The sequence below is a fragment of the Buteo buteo genome, chromosome 5 (assembly GCF_964188355.1).
Source record: "Buteo buteo chromosome 5, bButBut1.hap1.1, whole genome shotgun sequence".
NCBI lineage: Eukaryota > Metazoa > Chordata > Aves > Accipitriformes > Accipitridae > Buteo > Buteo buteo.
The window spans coordinates 35,439,314-35,462,777 of NC_134175.1; the positions used below are offsets into that span (position 1 = coordinate 35,439,314).

Consider the following 23,464-nt stretch of genomic DNA (forward strand, 5'->3'; position numbering starts at 1 on the left):
AGAAAAAATATTTGTGTATTTCCAGATTTTGCTTCATCTTTTATTAATATTTGTATTAAAATGTAGAAATGTAAAATATATAAAAAATCAAATAGCTGCATAGAATCACTGTTTCCTAGAAAATACTTAGCAAATATTTTCACTTTCTTCTTCTACTGCTCCAGAAATTTATACTGCACAAAATGTAAAAAATACAGTCAAGAAAGCTTGTCAAAACAGTGAGCTCTTCTTAGTAGTCTCACTTAAAACTTAAATATCTTTTAATATAATGATGAACAACTTCCTACATAGTTAATAACAAAGCAGAAAAAACAATATACTTTGTCATTTCAGACAGACTTCATTATTTTGTTCTACAATAAATCTGGCAACTGTTTACAGACTTTGACTGCTTTATAGTTTCAAACAAGTGCCTGGCAACATTATCAAGCCAATGGCAGAATTCAGCTCTTTTAGAGCCGTTTTAGTTAATTCCACAAATCAAGATTGGATTTTGTCCTGTGTTTTAAATTACTGATTATGAGCAGCCTCCTTAAATTCCTGTTACATAGTAATCCTTTACAGTAATTCTGTTTCATACTTGTGCTTCCCAGAATATACAGTGTATGTTTACGAGGGGGGTGTTTGTTTGACAATGGAAATACTTCTACAAGGAAGTATCTTGTCATGGCTTTCAAAGAATAAATAATGCATTCAATAATATAAAATGCTGGCATGGCATTAACAAGAGATTGTGTTGCTCTCTATGTTCATATTCTTAACACCAGTCATCGGTGAAGGAATGGCAACAATTACTTATAATTGTGCAATTTATAAAATGTCCTTCCAAGAACATTTAAGGAAGCATGTACGGAATGAACTGCAAGCTAAAATGAAAAGGAGACAAAACATGTCATGGGAGGCATAAACCCAGTGGCCACAGCAGAGGCATTCTCTGAGCACTGAAGGGAGCAGAGGACTGCTCTTTTTTTCCACAAAGAGCTGTTGGATTTAAGGGAAAAAAAACTCCACAGTAGAGGTGATAGGAAAATCAGTGACAGGTTGGAGCATTCCCAGAGAGAATGAGCTGATGGGTTCAAATCAAAAGAAATCTGTAACAGTGCCTGTGCACGGGTATTTTATAATGAGTGATAAAATGGCATTTATTTTTTGTATTCTAATCTAGATATAAGTAACTTGGTATCTTGGTACCAATATTTGAAATGGTACAGCTGGAAAAGATTATTATGTCTTCTCCTTTTGGTTGTGAACATCATGGAGATTCTTTTCTTATTGTTGAATATATTACTGTGATTATTTTGAAGACTGCATTCTTAAAGAATGGTTTCTCATTGTGTGTGCAAGAGCTCATTCTTGGTAGATCATATACTTCTGCAGAAGTCATTGTTTCTTAATAATTGCCTTTTTCTAAAAAAAAAAAAAAAGAAAATTCACAGAAGTTTTTATATAGAAAGTGTTTTTCATGTTCATGGCATTACTGTGTCCCATTTCTACTGACCTTTCCTTCTCATCCTCACTTAGCAAGATACAGATTTTTTTTTTTCAGTACTGGCCTACTGGGAATACTGAAATAATAATAAAAACAATTAATTATGAGATTATTTATCTCTATAGGATCTTCCCATGTAATGAAATTTACTTTATTCTTTTAGCTATTATAAATGCTTTTCTTGCTTTCAGTTCTGAATAGATGAATCTAAGCCTATGATTAAAAATCTGCTTCTGTTTGATAGTTAGCTTCCTATACGCCATTATTAACACTTTTCAGGAAATGCTTAATACCTCTCAAAGTTCAGCCCTGCATACTGTTTACTTGGCTTGCATAGGGCTTTTCAAAGTATTTTTGCATTGTTGTGGCTCAGCCTCCTGCCTACTCTGGTTTCTATCTTTTTACATATGACTGGGTGTGATGAGAGGATGGATCCTCAAGCAAGTGAGTGTTGTGGTGGAAAGCCCATAGGTCTTCTAGGTCCCATCAAGGTGGGGAAAGGAGGTGCCCACAATCACTCCTCCACTAATGGGTCTTCAGGAGGCCCTGAAGTAACCAGGAGAGCAGGGTTGTAATATCCAATCTGGACTCACAGGGTTTTGCAACAGACTGAAAGTTTCCTTTTTAAAGCAGATCCAGGGCTGAGGGACCATCTGTCCTACAGAGGTACTGAATGCCCTGAGGGGAAATAGCTACTTTGGTTGAATTTTGAGATAAATAAGGGAAGTCATGGATTTGATTTAGAACAGAAATGGTAAAGTAGCAGCTTAAATGTGTAGAGCTGTTTTTAAAATAGTGGCTTGTTTTTGCCAGTCTACTATTCATTAAGATTGAGAAACATGACTGGAAAGATTTTTGAGGACTTCCAGTTGTCTCCAGGTTAGCAGAGAAATCTTTCTTTCTGTACTTACCTGGTCTCTCTGCAAACCTAAATTTCTGAACTGTACATAACCTCCCCCTCCCCCCCAACAAAACAGAACATGTAATTACAACATTGTAGCTCCAAAATGCACCAGATCTGCTCAGCAAGTTTTCCTTATTTGTGAATAAGCAACTCTGGGTAATTTAAAGAAGCTCTGAACATAATTTATACAGACAATTAGATTTTCTTAGACTCTATGGTCACCTTTTTCCCTCAGGATCAAAATGAATTGCTCATTTATAGCTGTAGGCAGCAAGATGCCTGGCTACCTGCAAGTCTGTTCACACCCATTGTAACACAGTTAATAATAAAGTCCTTGAAAATAGGATTTAAATTATCACATCTGTATACATTTTCTAGATTAGGTGTCTCAGTTTTGGGATTGCTAAATGAGACTGAGACTGTTCTTTGCAAACACGGCAAGCTTCTTGCATCCCAGAAAATATGTAGGGGAACTGTTATCAGTGTCTTGAACTGATATATCGCTGTACATGTACTGAGAAGTCCAGGGAATTATCTCGAGCCTTATCAACTTAATCTCAAATACAGGGTTTACCCAGAAATCATTTTGCCTATGTTCTGGAGTAAGAACAAACCAGTTTTTTCATATGAGCATAGTTTCAGGTTGGAAGGGACCTCGGGGGATCTCTAGTCCAACCTCCAGCCCAAAGCAGCATCAGCAAAGAGATCAGGTCAGGTTGCTTAGGGCTGTACACAGTCTGGTCTTGAAAATGTTCAAGGATGGAGAGTGTGCAGCCTCTCTGGGCAATGCCTGGCTGTCCTTATGTCCAGTCAGAAACTCTTGTTTCAATTCAGGTCTGCTGTCCCCTTCCCTCCAGACTGCTGTAAGGAGTCTGGCTCTGTATTCTTGATAACCTCGTCATGGGTATTGGAAGGCAGCTATTGCCTCGTTTCAGACAAAAATGGAGACAGATTACTCAAGCCATTTAAAAAGAACAGAATATGTTGATAGGTAGATTAGCACTTAGGATAGGATGTCGAGGTTTTCTTCCCAGAAAAATTCTGTAATGTTTTTTTCTTTAACAACAATAAATAAGCAGACTCCATTTGATTGTGGTCTAGTAGATGTTTACAGGATTATATTTGTTGTTGTGTGTTCTCCTAATACATTAGGAAAGAGAGTAATCGTAACCGAGGGAAATGTGTCACAGTGAATCCAAGAGAGTGAAATCTGTGTCCGAATCACGGGAAGCTCTGGGACATGTGGCTGCAGAGAGGGCAAGACGGCAGCATTTCAGATACTGCTTCGGAATATTCTTGAGTGCCTTCCCCGGTATGACAGTGACTGAGAATAGGCCCAATCGAGCATACAGTGTTTACATCCCTCCAGCCTCTTCCCTGGGGGATAGGGCAGGAAGAGGAGAGGGAAGGAAGCAAGGGATGATTGATGGGTTTTGCAAAGCTTTTCCCCGCGAGGGGAAGGTGTGGTCACTCTGTGCATCTCCAGCTGACAAAGCCCTCCTGTAGGCGTAGCAGATGTAAGCCTTGTCACCCTTTTGGTGACCGGAACACTGTGCAGAAAAATATTGTTCCTATTTTTTGTTTGGGAATACAGATTTGAGCGGGAGAAGTAGCCTGTCACTGTTACAATTTGTACTGCTTTAAGACAGTGTTTCAGCTCTCAATCTGATTGTGTCATGTGTGACTGTGGGGCTGTATTAAGTAAGATGGGAGCACAGATCGCCTACTGTATGTAGTCCATCGTGGGAAGGCATGAGCACACAGCTACATTTCTATCAAATTAAGCCACAGGTACATGAACATATTAAGCCAATATAATCTGATACTGCTGCCAACACAAGCAGTCATATCCACCCTCTCGCCCCTGCCTATTTTTGCTCCCATGCTACCTCCTCCATTACACTGGCACAAGAAGTAGCACAGCCACATGCTGAACCAGACAAGGGAAATGATCTGGAAGAAAACTAACCTGATCAGAGAGAGAGAAAAAAAAAGGTTTAACACAGAATCAGTTGCTGAACCATTGTTTTTTTCAGCAGTGATGCCAGCTGATGTTGTTGTAAAGCAGGCATGAGGCTACAGCTTTAACCAGACTGGGGAATATGATTTTTTTCCTAGCTTTAAGCCTTTGTGCTAACTTTATGCCAGCAGCGGGAATACAAATTATCTGTGATCCAGCATGAAGTTAGGGTAGTATAGACAGACAGTACCTGATCTGGCGTAAGGACTGTCGGTACAAACTTATTCCATCAAACGTTTTTCAATGGCAGCGATCACCATGTGGCTGCAGTGCTTTTCGTCCAGTACTAGCAGCCCTTAAACTTGGGTTATCAAATCAAGGCCAAACTGAATGAGATCCATTTTAGGACTTCGAAGAGGGAAAAACCGGAAAGTTATGCAGAATATAGTTCTGCCAAGTGACAGTGCTTTCTTACTGTTGGCTGTACTCAGATGGGCTCTGATCTGTGGTGGCAATACATTAGGATACCAAAATACTTGGTGATTATTTCTAGGGAACTGAGCAACTCAAGATTATGGTTTTTGTAGATACTAGTGTTGTCAGATGGCACTGTTACTCGGCCTTCCAGTAACGAACTACCTGGCAATTTTTTGTTTCTTCCCAGCTGTTTCCCACTGTCATGTTTGTGTGCGTGAGATTAGGGCCCCAGTATTACCAGAAAGAGGAAGAGAAACCAAAAGGTGCCTGATGATGCATGTCTGTACCAGAAGGTCTCCTGCAGCGTCGCCAACCAGAAACTCAGTGGCTTGGCAGAACTATGACTCTGGACGCCTTAAAAACTAGATTACCAGCATCGCTGGGTAACGTAAAGTAAATGTAATAATGTAAACAGCGCAGGGGAACGGCGAGTGAAGGTGGAAACCCCTGTTCTCCGTGTGTCCCGCTCTTGTTGCCTGAGAACTGGAACATTTCCTAGGCCCAATTTTTATGACGAAACCCCGAATTTCCCCCAGCTTCCCCAACACTGCCCTGAGGCATTAACGAGGGCTCTGACCGGCCCCCGCATCGGCCGGGGACTAACCCCGCGCGCGCGGCGGGAATGCGCGGCACGCGGGGCCCGGCGCAACTTGCGCCGGGCCCCGCGTGCCGCGCATTCCCGCCGCCCCACCGCTTAGGCGCAACCATTTCGCGCCGCGGGGGGGGGGGGGGGGGGCCGCCGCCCCGCTCCGCTCCGCGCAGGACGGGGGCGGGGCGCGGGCACCCCGCCCGCTCCGCTCTTCCCCGCTGCGGCTCGGCTCTCGCTCCCTCCCTCCCGCCCTCCCCCTTTCTGGGCGGTGGTTGGGGCCCGGCGGGAGGTGGGGTCGGCTGGGCCGGGCTGGGGAAGCCGGCGGCGGTCAATGGGAGCCCGTTGATGGCAGGCTGGGCGGCCGCGGCGGGGTAGGGTCGGCGCGGAGCGCAGCGGGGCGGGGCGGGGGGCCGGGGTGGGGGGGGGAGCGAAGAGCCGCAGCCGGCGGGGAAGGCACGGAGGCGGGGAGCGCCCTGCAGCCCCGCCGCGCCGCAGCCCGGCGGCCGCCAAAGTTGCTCCCCATCCCGAGGGGGAGCCGGGGATCAGGCGGGGCCATGATCTTCCCCAGCAGCAACAGCAGCGCGGCGGGCGGCAGCCGGACCCCGTATCGGAAGCAGGTAAGAGCGGGTGGGGGGGGGTGTGTGTGGCGTGTTGGTGGCTCCCCCACCCCCGCTTCCCCCCCGCGATGCGCTGGGGGAGGAGTGGGGCGAGGGGTGGCGACTTGCCCGAGTTGCAGCTTCCAGCCTGTTAGCTTCTCGAGAGCTGGGACTTACCAAAAGAAACTCTTTTTTTTTTTTTTCTTCTTACCACCTACTACCCCCCCCCCCCCCCAAAAGAAAAAAAAAAAAAGTTGCGGTGTGACCTTGCCGGGTGACCGTCGCGACCGGGCCGGGGCGGCCGCCGAGGGCCGGTCGGCTGCCGGCTGCTGAGCTCGGCAACAAGTGAAAAAAGACCCGGTGTTGCAACACGGGCCGCAAAGCGAAACTCGGGGCTGGATGTTTTTTTTCGCTCGGCGTGAAATGAGCGAAAGGATCGCGGCGCGTAGTTTCTGTCGGCCAGCCCTCCAAAAATCCTCCGCCGCGCTGCAGCCTTGCCCCTTCTCCCCGCCTCGAAGTGCACAAGGGAAATCCTGTGACATTTCATGGGCAGACAGATCGCTCCGATAAGCTCGGAGCACTCGCATCTATGGAGCAGTGCTGAAAGAGGTATTTGTTTGTTTGTTTGTTTAGTCGCTGGAAATGAAATAGTTGAAATAGTTGGGTTACAGCCTTGCTGGGCCGTTGTCTCTTTTGCTGCGCTTTTTACGGGTTTTACCCGTTGGCGTTAATGTTACATTATTTACTGTGAAGCGTGTTATTTTTCATTGACTCTTTGATTAAAAAAAAAAAAAAATCTCACTTTTTAAGTTCATCGGAACGTGTGCCGTGTGTTTGTGTGCCAGAGGGTAAATGGAGTAGAGGTCACTGACAAGCTCCCGGCTTGACAAAGCATGCCAAAAATACTATGGCAGGCTTCTTTCCAGGTGAGGAAAAATCCTTCCATGTCTGCTGCTCTTAGCAGCTGAAACAAGTAATTTGACGGGTTCAGTTAGCAATGCTGGGGGAGTCGTCCTATTTCGCTTGGGGTCAGAATTCATTAAGGGCAGAAATAACAGATTGGATCTCACTGCCGTGCACGGTGAAGGCTATCATAGAAATAATGGGGAAATGGGCTTGGAAATGTTGAAGTCTCGGCACGTTGTTGGGACGCCATGTGGACTGCGTGGCTAACCTGCGCGACAGTGAAAGTTAGATTCTCGTGTTTTCTTGAAGCTTGGACAAAAATCGCTATTTCCTTTCTCTTCCTCCCTTATTTTATAGAAATATCTTTTTGATAAGAATCGCTGGTGTGTTATCTCAGCAGCACTCTGCAGATGCTGCCTAACAGTGCGTGGAGTTATCTTTTTATCTTGTAGTCGAAGTGTTCAAGTCCATACATAATAAAACATGCTTATTGTGTGTGCCGGTTTGGGTTTGTTTTTAATAAATGCCCTGGATACGCCCACGCCGATGATCTTGTCTGGTGCTCCTGCATACTTTGTAAATGAAGCCAATTTATTAGATGCTATTTTCTTACTCTACCTGAAAGGACCATTAATTAAGGGGGGCCCCTTGGGGCTGCAGTGCCAGGGTGTTGGGGCGCTGGGCAGGGTGTTGGGGCGCTGGGCAGGGTGTTGGGGCGTTTGCAGGAGCAGAGGGCAGCGCGGGTGAGGGCTGTTGCTGGCAGGGCTGCGTTTGGTGTGCGGATGTGAGTTCGCCTGCTGGTCTGGAGCAGGCTGATAAGATGCTCTTCTTTTCACAGGGCCCTCCTTAGATTCAAAGAGCTAAAAGGGCCGGCTGAATCAGAAAAACAAACAGACCCTTTTTTTCCCAATAGGCAGAGAAAGAAATGAATGCGGGGGTATTATGTGGGCTTAAGACCCTGGGTACCAAAGGTTTCTTTTGTTAGCGTGTAGCCATTCTCCGCTCAAACACTTCCTACATAAGGAGCCAGGGCCTGTGCCTTTCTCCGTTTAAGTCCATGGAAAGCTCCTATTAACTTCATTCATGTAGACTAAGGTCGTTTAAAGATTGACTTTCTGATCTCCCTTTCTCTCAGACTTCACCTGCAGGGGTGAGCTGATGTCAAACAGTGCCGAAGAGTGTTACGAGCCTAATTTTTCAACTCTTGATAATTAAGAACAGTCGAGATTAAGTCTCTGCATGCTCTGTGTAACCCATATTCAGACAATTGAATTATAATTGTGCTTTAGCCTGAGACACTAGGTACTGTTAGTATAGGAAAAGTAGTCTACCATCATCTCTAAAAGGAGAAACTAGATTTCCTATGTTAACAGCATGTAGTATATGAAGCTGAAAAAATTTAAATAAAAATGAAACTAAAATCTTTTGAGTAGCTTGTATGTCTCTATTAGTATTGTAACTGTGATATCAGAATAGTGTAAAAACAGTTCAGTTTTAGTCTTTCCCTGTTTCATTTTTAAGAGTCTGTAACAGTTTCAGGTGAAAAGGTGAGTGACTTATTGGTAAAAGGCAGGGCGATACTCTCTTGGTTTATTTTTAAGACACTGTAGCGTGTAATGTGAAATTCTGCCTTCGTTTAGAACACTGACAAAATACTGGTTAGCTACAGTAGGTCCAGGGCTTTACCCATACTCTCCCTTTGTTTTCCTAAAGAATTATGTTTTGTTTTATAAACGAACCTGTGCTTATAGCATTATGCTTGTTATCTGCTGTATCTATTTCAGTGTGTAACTCAGGCATGTAGGAGCCAGTCGACATCCTCGGTTTCAGGTCAGATTTGATTGGGTGGTGCCTAATCTTTTTTTCTCTTTTAGAATACTTGTAAGAATACTAAAACATGATCTCTGAAGTTGTATTTTCAAAAGGATTTCCTGTGTTATGGGCAGACAGGCATATTAAAAAATACTCCTACCAGGCTTAAAAGTTAGACGTTGCTTAAATGAGTGGCAACTCGTCTGAGAATTGTCTTGAAATGCAGATTCAAGTCTAGTTAAAGAATGAAAGCCATACAGTATCTGTAATAATAACCTATCAGAACGCTCATGGCCTTGCATCCTATCTGAAAAAGGTAGGCGTAAGCTAATGTTTTTGCACAGCTTGAGTAACCTTGTTAGTAAAGAATGCACATGTGTGCATCCGTAATGCAAAGGAAACAAAATGACATACAATATCCTGCTTAATAAAGGCTTTCTTAGCTCTCAGTTTGTGTGTGCTGAAAACGTGCTGATTCTCTGTCCCTCCTCCCACTTTTGTTATTCTCATGTAAATCGGGAGGCGCTCCTCTGAAGTAAATATTTCTACACTCTGTAAAATTATCTTAAATGGAAAATTAGGCTTTCTCCGACCATCTGCTCCTTGAATCTACAGAGCTAGTGCAGCTATTTGATTAGGGATTTTAAATCGCTTTGTGCAGGGCCGTTTCTCTGCTCTCAGGTTTCCCGAAGAGGAAGCCAGAAGCAGCTCTGGAGGCCTGGGATGGAGGCGAGCAGGGGGTCCCACGTACCACAGCCCGGGTGCTCAGGAAGCCCAGGGTGTCTGTGCCTTTTAACAGCTTTGCCCAGTAACAGTGGTTTTGATGAGTGTAATGTTTATCTCACCAGCGTAAGGAGATTTACATAGTTTGCTGCTTTCCAGCAGATTAACTGGGCGTAGCTGCACGTGAGGAATTTAACACTGATTTGGTGTTTGGCCTCTGTAAGGAGAGACATACAAAGCTTTTGATTAATCTTTTTGTGCAGCTCTGTTAACATCAAGTGCCTTGCAGGTTGGGTTTTGTTAAAAGTCGAAGATTCAGGTGGGTTTCTAATGATGGTTAAATGAAGAAAGCTTTTGCCAATCTTAGGCTAAAAATGCACGTTAGCTTTTCACTCTGTCTATAGGTTTAACGTATCAAGAAGCTACACCTGTAATTCTACGTTATTTTTCAGTTTCCCAGTTGGCGCTGTGTGTGGTGTCTGTGTGTGTGAGAAGGAACCTCATTAAACTTGCAAGACCTGGGCATGGTCATAACTCAAAACATGCAGCTCCACAGAGCAGTCTGCGACCAGACCGATCTGACATTATACCTCTTGTGTGTATACATGGTGCTGTGGGGGAGGCTGAGGAGCCTAAGAATGAACAGATACCTTTGGTTACCTAAATAAATGGGATTTGTTTATTTTTGTTTGTTTCTTTCAGAACTGTAAGAATTATGTCATTTTGTATCATTGCACTGGCTGAGTCTATTTCCCTTTACATTGTATACTATGTTAAAAGGTCTACCTGGGTTTAACAAGACTCGGCTCTTACATTAAGAACCAGCTATTTTAAATTTTTAAGTGCATCTATAAGATTGTTTGTGAAGTTCTGCTTTATTCTCAAGGGAGCAAAACTGCTCAGTCAGTGGGTTTCTATACTTGTAACACAAATGTGAATGAAAGAAATAAAAGGAAGCACCTTATCTTGTCAGGCATGATGTTATAGATTATGAAAAGCGATATGATTGTCTTATCTGTATTTAGCAATTTGAAGTTTTTGTTTAGTATTTCTAAGAGGGTGAACAATATATTTTTATCTCTTTGGAAGCGTCATTGTTTAAAGTATGCATCTTTGCCATTGAGCTTCACGTGGAAGGGAAAATAGAAGTCTGTGTCTTGAACATCTGCGGTTTTGTTTTGGGTTCATTTTTTTTCTCCTGAAACTTCCAACTGTTAAAAAAAATTTGCTTGAGTTAACACATTTCAGAAGGGTTAGATCCTTTAAACTAGGATTACTGACAGGGAGGAGAGGGGAAGGAAGGAAGGGAGGGGAAAATCCTTTCCTGAGAGTTTGAGATGGCTCCTAAAACATCTGCACAGTGCTGTGCTGCAACCCAGTAAATAAAAATAATGGTAGTTTGACATGATAGCCCTTTCGGTCTGCTTTTTTTTTTTTTTTTTTTTTTTAAGTCTCTAAAGTCTTCATTAAAACTGATCTTTGCTTGTTGCATGAGATGATGTATAACAAAAGAAGTCAGTGGAGAACAGGAACTTTTTTTACTGGCTTTCCCTCATGGCTCTGTTTCCGGCTTCTTATGAATGTTTTTCTCTGTTTCTACATCAGATTATTTTTAAAACAGCTTACTTAGGGGACACTGTGAAGGCTTATAAAGTTGTAGTCCTAATGAAGAGGTTCATGGAGGTGTTTTGATCTTGAATGAAACATGTTGGTCAGAAGTTTTCTAGAAAGCCAACAGAACCACATTTAAATGCTTTCAGAAACCTTGTTGAAGTAATTGTTAGTTATTTTGCATATGTTTCAGAATTGCAGTGTACTGTGGCAATTATAACAGCCCTGCAGAAGCCACTGTATTTGCAGCTTCCTGATGCAACAGGAAAGGGAAGGGATGAGTTACAAATAGAGGAGAAATAGGGGGGGAACTGTGGGTTAGATAAGCACAAGCCTACTAACCCAGCAACTTGGGAAAACATACACACAACAAAAAAATCATGTGCTGTAGGGGCTGGTTATTGTGATTAGCACAGGTTTAGCTCTGTTTTCCTCAAGAGACTGCAGTTAAAGCGGTGCAGCAGCAGCTGTGTATTGACACACAAAGTAGTTTAAAACTGCAGTTGAAGTAATTGAATGCTGGTGAGGGATTGCTTTAAAGAGATTCAAGATGAACTAGGTTCATGTCAGCTTGAGTTAGTTTATAGCAGTTTAAATTTAGTAATGTTTATTACAGATTATGTAAATTGATTTTTTAACAATAAAAATTGATACCAATTTTAAGGCCTGACCCAAGCACTGAGATGCACTGGTGTAAAAATATCTAGCAAATGTTTTGAAGTGTTATAAGCTCTTCAAAACAGAAATATAGTTACAACACTTCAAAGATGTCTTTTTCTGAATTTATGATGTAGTGTGAGGATACATCAGCTATATGGTCTGTTGCAAAATAAAAGCTGATAATTAGATATGTACAAACATATAATAGTATAATACATAATAATACCTTTTTGTTCATGTGTCCTCATAAAAGCAGTGGTGTTTGCTTAACCATAATACTTTAGGAAATCACTGGTGTGTGTCTTATTTGTTTAAAGTATTCTGCTTTAGAAAAATGATGTGTCAGAGAGAGTGGGTGTTTTGATTTTACTTACTTGATCGGTAGAACTGTAGAACTTTGTGAGGTTGCAGTGGAAACAAATAATGTATTGTTCTGGGGAGCCTCATGTGGGCTTCATTTTCCTTGGTTCCTTGGTTGAAGAACAGCAGAAATGGCAGGGCAAGGTGAGCATCAGACTTGGTCTAGCCTGACATTCACCTGTTTGTGAAATGAAATACTTCTTTACAGCAACTAAATATATGTAACTTTTTATTTCATCATTGATTCTGTTTCCTGAGAGTGTCTCTTATTGGCAATGGCACTTTCACACCTTATTCTAAGTGTTTTTTCTGTTTTTTCCACTTAGACGAGAACGGGATTTATTTCTTTCCTTACCCTCTATTGTTTTCTGTTCTTTTATGTCTGGATCTCCTCTACCATATGGTGCTTTTCTTCAAGAAAGTGGAAACGTGACTCCTTAGGTTACCTACAGCTCATATATTCTGTCATCTGGGTACTACAGCATAACTATGTTAGAATTCAGTCCTTTAGGATATCCAAAGTACGTGTGTGGCACTTCCAATTTTAGTGTGCTTGGGGAGTGAAATATCCAGGATTCAGGTGTGAGTTTGGGTGAGTGTTACAGGGAGCTTTTCTGCAGGGCACTTCTTTCATGCCTGAGGTGTTACCAGCTCCCAGAAAGGCTGCTGCAGCTTGGTGGAGGAGTATCCAGTTATCTTTGACAATCTGAAGCAATGTTCGTAGATGCTTGACTCCTCTGAGGTGATTCAGAATCCTCTTTTAGGGTCTGTCTGACCCACAGGAACATCATCAGGTTGTGCTTGTGCCACTGCAACAATCTGAAGTCACTCAAAACACCAGGTAGGCAAGGGTAAAATCAAGCACAAATCCTTGTTTACAAATAGACAAACAAAAATATAAAATTCTTAGAACTGAGGAATGGAAAAAAAAACCCAGCCAAACAAAAAAAACCCAACAGTGGTACAGGACCTGAAAGTTTCATTTACCTTGTATGCAGCTCTGTGGCAGATGACCTCCAGCCTTCCCAGGGAGACTGGTCATTGTGCAACTCTCTTGTCTTGGATTGTGTTCAGAGAAGAGACTCTGATTTAAGGCTCTGTATTTCCTTTTATACTTAACCCATTTGGAGGGTAAGGGGTAGAGGTTTCTTTTCATTTTTGAAGTTGGTGATGCCTCTTTCGTTCAGCCTTCTTTCACCAGACCATAGGTTTTTTTTTCCTGCTTAGAGGTAGTAATGTCTCTTGGGCATCACCAGGTGCAATGCTGCCTGCCCAAGCTTTGGAGTGGTCTTCAGCTAAGCACTGAACAGATGGTTGGTGTGTTGCAAAGGAGATTCATACTATGATGGATGAATTTCAAATCTTGTGGTGTTTTTCTTTCTCTTCTACCTATATGTATAATTTGCTAATGATGCTTTAAACAGTTGTGTAACAGATTTTTCTCCAGGCTACTATTGGAGTGGGGCACAGCCTGTTATTCCAGCTGCTGCAGGTGACTGGCAGCTGTGTGGTCTGTGTGCCCACCTTTGAGGATGGCTATGGTGATCTGTTTTGAACCATTTGTATTGCTGCATGCATGTCTTTGTTGTTTTGACTTAGCTGTTCACTTAGCTAAGGTTTTAAGTAACCTATTATGACATGAAACTCCTGAAAGTATGTAGTGTGGAAGTAACAACACACAGTACAAATTTGTGTTAAGTTGGCCCACTGTGTCTGTGCTGTGGGAGAGGAGGGATGGCGTGGGTGTGCCATGCATCTGTGAGCGCATTGCGTGGCCAGGAACGTGCCTCCTGCGAGCTGGGGAAGGCAGCACCCGCACCAGATAAACCTGGGCGTCGGCAGAGCCAGGCACACAGTTCCACAGATTTCTGTCCGGTATGAAAGCAACCGCCAGCAGGACGAGTTCCTTTGAAGTATTTAGTGGTCTGTCTTCCAGATGAGTTCAAGAAGAGTTCTAAAAATGTGGGTCTGAATTTTAAGACTCTTGCTTATGCCAGTGCATATTTACATACCCAGTGGTGCCACTGCCTGTGGTGAGACTACTGACATGAATAAGTGCTTATTGAGACAGAGAACCAGAAAACTTTTGAATTTCCTCAATGAGAAACCTGAGATGAATAGTTGGTGTATCCTAGGGTTGGTATTAGACTGACATGCAGCAGAAGCAAATGGTATTTAAATTGCTTTAATATTATTCCATCCAGTCTACTTGGCATATGTGGTCCTCATTACGACAGTACTTCTGCTTATTTAAAAATACTTCTGTGTAATTTGGGAAAAACATTTGAGTTGGGTATTAAATACAACTGCTTAGCGACTAACCTTTGAAACAGGGACAGTTTTTGGCTTTTCCTCAGCCCTTCAGGAGATGTAGTCTGGGTGCTACTTATGAGAAGTGTGTACCAAAACTGGATTTTTAAAAAAGCATTTCTGCAATGTTTAGCTTAAACAAAAAGATAAATTATAATGGTTCCTTTATTGTCTTAGGGCAACAACACTTCCAATGTGCATGTATACATGTAAATATTCCAGAACTGGGGATAATTTTTGAAAGGAGGAAAGAGGCAGTATCCTGCAGTATTGAGGAGCTATAGAGCATGTTTGAAAGCTTGAGTAACTTTTACAGTAAAGAATACCAAGATGTAATTCACTATGTAGAATTTCAGTTGGTTAAAGGTATTAGTGAAATTCAGGGCGCACCGTGGCACCAATAGAAGCATGCAGTGGCTTTTTGATTATCTGAAGTGCCCTAGAAGTTGCCTCCATTCCCAGTTACAATATTCCACGATCCTATGGAGGTTAATGCAAGATGGAAATGACTAAGGAAGTTGTTGTGGTTTAACCCCAGCCAGCAACTAAGCACCACGCAGCCGCCCACTCACTTCCCCCCCACCCAGTGGGGTGGGGGATAGAATCGGGGAAAAAAGGTAAAACTCTTGGGTTGAGATAAGAACAGTTTAATAGAACAGAAATGAAGAAACTAATAATGATAATAATAGCAATAATAAAATGACAATAATAATGAAAGCATTGGAGTATACAAAACAAGTGATGCACAATGCAATTGCTCACCACTCGCTGACTGATGCCCAGTTAGTTCCTGAGCAGCGATCCACCCCCCCAGGCCAACTCCCCCCACTTTATATATTGGGCATGATGTCACATTGTATGGAATACCTCTTTGGCCAGTTTGGGTCAGCTGGCCTGGCTGTGTCCCCTCCGAACTTCTTGTGCCCTTCCAGCCTTCTTGCTGGCTGGGCATGAGAATCTGAAAAATCCTTGACTTAGTATAAAAACTGCTTAACAACAACTGAAAATATCAGTGTTATCAACATTCTTCTCATACTGAATCCAAGACATAACACTATACCAGCTACTAGAAAGGAAGTTAAGTCTATCCCAGCCAAAACCAGGACAGAAGTAATTCATTGTTTCAGCATTATGTTGATATTTTAATTGTTATAGTGACAAAATCAGGTTAACTTTTGAACCAGACTTTGTCAGATTGCCAACAAACATACTGTTCTTCAATCTGTCAGGTGTGGAGTGTCGTGGTCTCAGGGAAGTCACTAAGGGCTGAAGACTGGCTTAGCCATTACAAAAGGCACTTTGGCTTTTCATGTAACCATTCTTTACATATTCTGATGAGTTGTTGGGAATTCGCTGCTTTGAAGCTCCTGACCATTTTGTGCCTTCTGTTTTAATGTTTCACTTGCAACTTTATTGTTACTTTAGTATTATTAATGTATGGTTTTGTATTCCAGTATATAAGGTGATGGCATAAAATATCTAACCTATCTGTGTGTTTTATCCTTCTATCAAAAGATCTTTTTTTGGTGTGACATTTCTCCAGCAACACTCTTTCAAAATTACTGTATCCTCAGAGCTGGTTTCCATTATACCTTCTTCCTCCCCTCAACTAAATTCTGTGTTGAGTCATTGTCTTGGGTGATAATGAAAGTCCCAGGTCAGCCACACCTATAAAGTTTATTCAATGACAGTACAGGGATTAAGATGGTGACATGAAGTTCAAGTTGTCCTGTCAGTGATATTTTGGATAATCTTAGGTGAATTGTTTGGGTTTGGCTCTTCAAAAGGTATTTGTTAACATAAGTAGTTTCCTACCTCCCATAGATTTTGTGTAGAAATGTACTAACATCCGGAAGTGGGTCAAATATTACAGCAATTAGGACTAAATACCTTAAAAAAATATATACACACATGCACACATACATGTATAGATATATACATTTAAGTCTCTCTAAAGCTCAGGATAGAGCAGATTATTCAGAATGATACAACTTCATATTCAAATTCTGCCTGTCATTTACCATGAGAGTAGTTTCTTTACACTCTATGGGAATGTTCATGTGAATACTATTATTGATATTTCCAGATCAATAACAATGGCAGAGTTTGTTTTGGCAAGAAACTGGACTGGTAAAACTATCTAGAACTCTAGTTTTAGAAAAGAGTAGATACCTTTCTTCTGTTTGCAATAGTTGTCTTCACTTCTAAGCAGAAGTTTAGTGTGCAGAAAGGGAGAATTCAACCGTTAAAATATTACTCAGAACAGGAATAACTCCATGAAGTTCTGTGGCCTAGATTTTGCAGAATTTTTATCTAGATAGCTTTAGTGGTTTTGTGGCCTTATCTTTCCTACTACATTAAATCCTTGGGGTTTTTTTTGGTTTGGTTTTTTTTTTCCTCCTCTGGGAAGTCCTTATTCCGATATTCTGTTGTCCCATTTTAATTTTGAAATCCAATTAAATTGCATATATTCAAATATTTGGTTTATTCTTTTAGGAAATGCAATGCATGGTCTTTCAACTTCAATTTACCGTGACTGTTGTAGCAAACTAATGATGACTTACAAGATTATTGGTGTTAAACATCCAACAGTTGCACAGATTGATAAGCTGCAAAGGTAGGATTGCTGCTAAGAAAAGTGGAGCTGAATGTTCTTATTAAAAATATAATTCCTTGAAATTGCCTGCAATGTAGGGCAAACCTGAAAGCAGGTTTGCTCAGGACTGTAGTTGTGCAGTAAGTAGAGGCAAGTGATTAATTTATCTTAAAATGTTAGCCAGGCATATTCCCTTTCATTGCAGTGTTTTAAAGTTAATTATCAATTCCAAGTGTACTTATCAAAAGTACTTTCCTTTATCTATAACTTTCTGATGCATTCAGAGGTATGATTCCTCAGCTGAATTCTTGTACCAAGGACAAGAACTCGACTAATAAAGCTATGGATGAGTTGGCGTCTGTGCCCAAATCAACTGGTTTATTCCTGACTAGTGTTTGACATGGTGTTCATCATCTCTGGCCATACGTAACACCAGACGTGGTTCAAGTGAAATGTCCCTTCTCCTTCCAGAGACGGAGGCTCTCTCACGCAGGTGCTGCAGTTGTATGTGCCTGCTGAGCTGGCGCTGATTGCACGGGCTTCAGAATGCATTGGTGACTGCTGTGAGCGCTGCTTGTATCACTTCTGTGATTTTAGCTACAACTATTTATATGTCTGGGTTAGACTATTATCTATGCTGCCAGGACCGGTTCATCTTGGCAGTTGAATTCCTCATGTATTTAAAGTGTTGTATTAGCAGTACATCTGGAAGCTTTCCTAGGTGTTATCTAATTCTTGTATTTTTTAATTTCAGAATTAACAATGATCAGTAGTATCTATGAAAATGATTCATTGTGCAGTCAGACATTCACCCCAGCAGCTATTTGGAGTGTTGCTTCCTTTAACTTTTAAGATGCACCAAGGAACGGCATCCTACGTTTGCTCAGCATACTGTTGCTAAATCTTTGTAACTTAACTTCAGAACTAAGTTTCTGGATGTAAAAGGAATCATTAGTTATCATGCACTGTGAAGTCACCAACATTTTAATTTTAGAATAAGTCATATCATGTCGCTTGAGTTTCAGACATCTGAATGATATTCTTAACCACTTAAACCCACTTTTCTCTCAGAATTAAAAATCTCTTAGAGTTAGAAACTAGCTGCATGAGTTAAAACTGTAGTTGACAAGAAAAAAAAAGTTTATCTCTTGGTTCAAACCAAGTCTGAAGTTTCAAATTAGAAGGCAAAATGCAAGGGAAATTGATGAGCACTGTGGAAGTGAGTTAAAATAGCTCTTCTGTTTGCATTATTCAAATATAAATTCCAGATTTCAAGAAGAACAGGAAGTGATAAATAAAACAGACATAAGTACACATGTTTTCTTGGTAGTACATGCACAAGGATTTTGGAAAAGATTGTCAATTGTAAAGAGAAAATAGAATGTTTTAAGCAGTCTCAAAGTATTGGATCTAATAAGTGTTAAGCATCTACCAAAATGTCATCCTTTAAAGAATGAGAAAAGACTGACTTGGGTTTGTTTCAGATAAGGTTATAAGGAAAATCTGACCCTAAGGCCAGAGCAGCACTGCTGCAGGTGGTATGTACACAGGATTTCACCGAAGTTTTAGCAGACAGGTTCGTGCATGCTGCTTGTTATCTTACTTGTAAGGCTTAGTTACAGACATAGGTACCACATGTATTCTCTGCAGTAGTCTTAGTTTGTGTATGTAAAACCAAAGTTGGTTTAATACCTGATTGTTTGACAGCCTAATGCTGTTTTGTTACCACTTTCATGAGTCAGCATCAATGGTAAAAGAAGCAGTCTGAACTTCCTTTTTCTTTCTTGGTTTGTTTTTTTGTTGTTTTTTTTTTTGTTGTTTTGTTGTTTTGTTTTTTTAAGTGAGGGGGAGACACCAGGTGGGAGAATGAACAGCCATGAGGGCAAGGCTGCTGCTTTTGGCAGCAGTGCCAGCTCAAGCTATTCCTTGAACTGCCGTCTCAGTTGTGGGTCCACAGTTGTCCTTAGCCTGCCACTAGTCACATCTCCCCTTCGTTCCTGTCCGTCCCTTCTGCTTTCTCTCACACTTGCGCTCTGGGGCAATCCAGATGCAGATGCAGAGCTGATCGAGCTGAGACACACAGGGCCAACAATTGCCTCCATTGCACTTTGGTCTTCTCAGCCAAACTGAGGGAAAGCTTGGCTTGAAAGCTGAGCTGCCAACAGGGCCAGCAAAGTCATCTTTGTTCTTTATTTGGTTCTGCACCAAAGCCAGCTTATCAGACCAGTGGATCTAACCACCAATGCTAAAGCTTTTTGACTTCCTTATACCGCCTCTTTCCTTTTCCCTATCTGCACATCCTAGATCTCGCAGAAAGTGCAGTTTCTACTTCACAGCTTTATCAAGAGTTTACTTTCTATGTTAAAACACCCTATCAATAGCGTTTGAAAGATTTCAGCTTTCTGTGCTGTTCTTAGTTGACTCAATGCCACGTTCAGACCATCAAAGGTCAGTACATCATCCTTATCATCCAATCATCCCTAACGTGTAACTAGGCATCTACTAGGGAGCTCCACCAGAAGTTACCTGCCCTTTGGAAATCTTGCCCTAGTTTTTATGGATGAATCTTCAATTTTAATCTTGCCTACCTTTACAACTCTGAGAATTTCATCCTGCTGAAGGAATACTGGTTTCCTTATTTATGAAGAGAAGCAAACTACTATTTATAAAAGCAGGCTCATGTGCCGGATTTTGCTATGCTGATTTTAGCAAATTCCTTGTTGCATTTCATCAAGTCCCCAGATTTGTTGAGTTCACAGTATTGTGGTGAATTGCCTTAATGTATGAAAGGACTCCTCATCTGTGCACCCTTGATCACTTGCATTTAGGAAAATATTTACCTTTTAAATAACTTTGCATAAAGAGGATTAGATTTACTAATTGGTTAGATTCCCTGACTACTAATTTTAAATTAAATGTGTCATGTTCCTATTTGTTATGGCTTAAAATTCAAAAGAGTTCACCTACAGATTGTCTTAAGATGGTGCTCAGCAACTTTGTGCTTTAAACAGACTTCTAAAGTGAACTTCTCTGGGCCATGGAGGTAGATGTGCTGCCCGAATTGGCTTTCATCAAACAACTACAGAACAGTTTTGCTAGAAACAGCCTGGATCTGTTGAGACTGATGCTGAGCTAATGCTAACAAGCCCTGCTTGATCCAAGTTGAATGGGATTAAATAGTATTTGTGTTGTACTATGCATTGTGTTCTGGAGTATCCTAGTCCCTGTTACCTCAAATGGTGCTGGAAAAGTGATCTCTCTGTGAAGTATGCTGGTAATGAAACAAGTGATATGTGTATTACTGTAACATCTGAAACTATCTTTAAAGAAACAAAGTAAATGCTCTTTTTCTACTCCTGTGTGTAAAAACTGGCTAGCTGGAGAGATAAAAAGGTGTCGGAGGGCATAATCACTGAGTACTGTGAGATGCAAAAGGTGTACTGACTGGAAATGTGAGAAGAATGCTTCCCTCTAACTTCTAGGAAGCTAAATCAAGCTACAGTTACAGGTTAGGAATTTGGAGACATCTAGAGACAAAAATTGTTACTTCCTTGTCTTTTCCAGGAGAAAGTTGTCCAAATGTCAACGTTTTCCTTGTACTCTTCATAGCACATAGGTTCAAGAAAGCAGGTCATAAAAGCTTGTGGAAGGAAAAAGTAGAAAGTGCGTTATACTGTCTGTGTGTACTCGCACATGCACGCTTTTTAAGGGCAAAGGAGCAGGGTGGTGGTAACAAATCAGAGAAGCATTCATAGTTTCTTGCTGCTTGTCAAGCTACATTTTCTGCTGCTTGTGTTTCCTGATCAGCTGGGGCCATCTTAAGTTGTCTGTACCATCTTAGCAGCATTTTCTGTAGTAATAGCAGCCGCAGGGTAAGTGTTGTTTGGTATTGGTCTGAACTGTTCGTCAGCTGGATGAGCTGTTCTTGTTTCTGTCTTTCCCAGGAGTTAAACATAGCTGTTTTTGTCATGCTAAACTGATTGTAATTTGTTTTGTGGTGCCTGTGCATGGGTAAATCTCCATGTGCTACATAGGAGAAAGTTGTGCAAATAATTCTGGGTATGACAGACCACTCTTTTTTTTTTTTTTTTTTTTTTTCCTGAAGAGCAGAGGGCATCCTGTGTGTGACTGCATATTATGTCATACATCTGTAGAAAATAGACCTTTTATGCCACTTATGCTGAATATGCTGTAGTGAATATTTGGCCAAAAAGCTTGGATGTTGTGGGCTTTAGTATGGCTGTGTAAGAGTGCAAGATCATCTCTGAGAAATGTCAAAAGTTGACTGGTATCCACTGGTCCCCAAAATTTAGGAACAGTTGTCCTCAACACTAATGTCAGGTCTTCCTGCACACAGCTCTTTCACAGGTCTTACTTTAAATCACTTTTGCTGGGTATAAAGCATACTTAAAGCATTGTGGTATTCATCACCTTCCATGAGAATAGGACTAACAGCTTGTCTGTCTTGGAGTTGTTAGCACACATGTAACTGCACTGATACAGTTGCATTAATGAAAATCTTTAGTAAGTACTACTGCCATGTCACACCCATGCTGCGGGCAGTGCAGCCAGGCGCCTGTACTGAGGTTTGCATGGGGTTTGCAACACTCCCCTCCTTGAATGGGAAATGATGCAAGAGGCAAATGTTTTAAAAGCAATGATGTTCAACTCCAGTTCTTTTCTAATGAGACTTGAGCTTCTACATTTTATTTTGGGAAGCCATGTAGAGTCTTGAGAGTCATTTAGGAGACTTGGGGAAATTTCATTTGCAGTCTTGTACATGCTACACATGGTCTTGTTAAAATCCAAAGAAAACTGGTATATGTGTTGCAGTGTGTGAACCAAGCAGAGTTTGCTCACTGGTACTCTGTAGAAAAGCCCTATGTTGAAAAGTTTTGCCAACATTATACACTTGTGTCTTCTGGTCTGTCAGTTTTATACAATGTTGAAATGTATAAAACTCTTGGACAGATTTTCAGCTTGTGTAAATGAATGCAGAATGACTGGGTGAGAGTGGAACTAGGCCAATGTGTGCAAGTGTAGAAAACTGACGACTCCTTACATAATGAGCCTGATTATTTAAAAAGTTGCTACTGATCTCGGTCTCATTCTAAAAACAGCTACATTGCTAATTTAGTAATACTTGGCTGCTTCTGTTCAGTTTGGTGTTTTTGCCATGGGGGAGAATCACATTTATGGAGGTGTGGTCGCCTTGCCATAAAGAATTATAAGTTCAGTGTCAGACCATATGTGTATATATGTGTTGTGTGTGTGTATGTGTGTATACATATGCTACTTGCAGCAATGTGGTCTTCTCAACCATGGACTCCTTGAATGTCAAAATACCATGACAAAATTAGCACAAACTCTTAGTTCCATTCCTGCTGAAATTTAGTTGGTAGTCACTTCAACCTGTGCTGAAGTAATGGTAAAAGTATCTTATGCTTTCCTTTTATGTAACTGCAGTGTATAGAAGGCAATGGGGTATGAAATCCTGAAATTGTATTTAATCTGCACTGTTAGTGTTTCTTGAATTAGGTATGTGCTTTCCTAGTTATACCTGAGACTTGTTTTAATACTTTACCAGCAATGCTGTGTGTGTCTTCTTCTAATGTGTTGATTATAATGAATTGTTACTGCTGCATTTTATCATATTGCAGAATATAAGAACCACCAGGGCACTTCTCGAAATTTCAGAAGTGAGTAACAAAAAGATGAAGGGAACTTTCAGCCCGGCACAGATCATGCTGACCTCACTTCTATGGCAAATACTATAAAGGACTATGGAAATACCTGCAGTGGAGTAACTAGGAAGGGCAGTGATGCTTGGAGTGCATTTTCCTGTTGTAAAGCTCCTGGGGGAATCTTTCATTCCCATGGAAAGTGATGTAAGGTGCTACTATTCTCACCAAAGCTGGTTTAACTGTAACTTGGCATAGGCACATAACAAGCTGCTGAGCAACAGAATTGGACCTTCTTGGTATCAGTGTTACAATAACCTTTGTGCAGTACTTGTGCAGTATATCTACACTGGCTTGTTCTTTGCTGATACCTCTACCGTAGTTTGGCCTGGAGACAGAGAAATGCATTAGACAATTAGAAAAGGAAAAACATTTGCCAACTGAGTAGGAAGGATAAAATATCTAAACTGATCTCTACTTTAAAGCATAAATTGTGCAGCTCAAAAGAGCCTGTTCATGGGGTCATCTGGATTCAATCTTGATGATGAAGTCTTACAAAACTGGCTTCTTTTTCTACAGTGTTTTTTCTGACATGGAACCTTTCCTCCAGCTGGAGATACTGGCTGCAGTGAAGTGGGCATAGTCAGTCAGAGAAAGATTAAGATTTAGGAATGTGGAAGAAAGGGACAGAGCCAGCCACCTGCACTGGCCCTTCTGCGTTGTCAAAGAATGCAGCAGGAGAAGCAGGAATAGGCTGAGGTATACTGCACTGGGCTACCTATTAAATCCT

The 23,464-nt window shown here is 41.4% G+C and overlaps 1 protein-coding gene across 4 annotated transcripts in view; it reads left to right on the forward strand.

Annotated features, from left to right (window-relative positions):
• RBMS1 (RNA binding motif single stranded interacting protein 1) overlaps nt 1–23,464 on the forward strand; it is a 148,369-nt gene that overhangs the window by 47,360 nt on the left and 77,545 nt on the right. The window contains exon 1 of one of the 4 annotated variants that reach the window (XM_075028588.1): nt 5,833–6,036. The exons of 2 other annotated variants lie outside the window; for them this stretch is intronic. In XM_075028588.1, the coding sequence (XP_074884689.1) occupies nt 5,974–6,036 (63 nt within the window). In that variant the 5' untranslated portion in view covers nt 5,833–5,973. Of the gene's footprint in view, nt 1–5,832; nt 6,037–6,321; nt 6,625–23,464 lie in introns of those variants that run through there. One more of the 4 variants, XM_075028589.1, reaches the window with a different exon arrangement.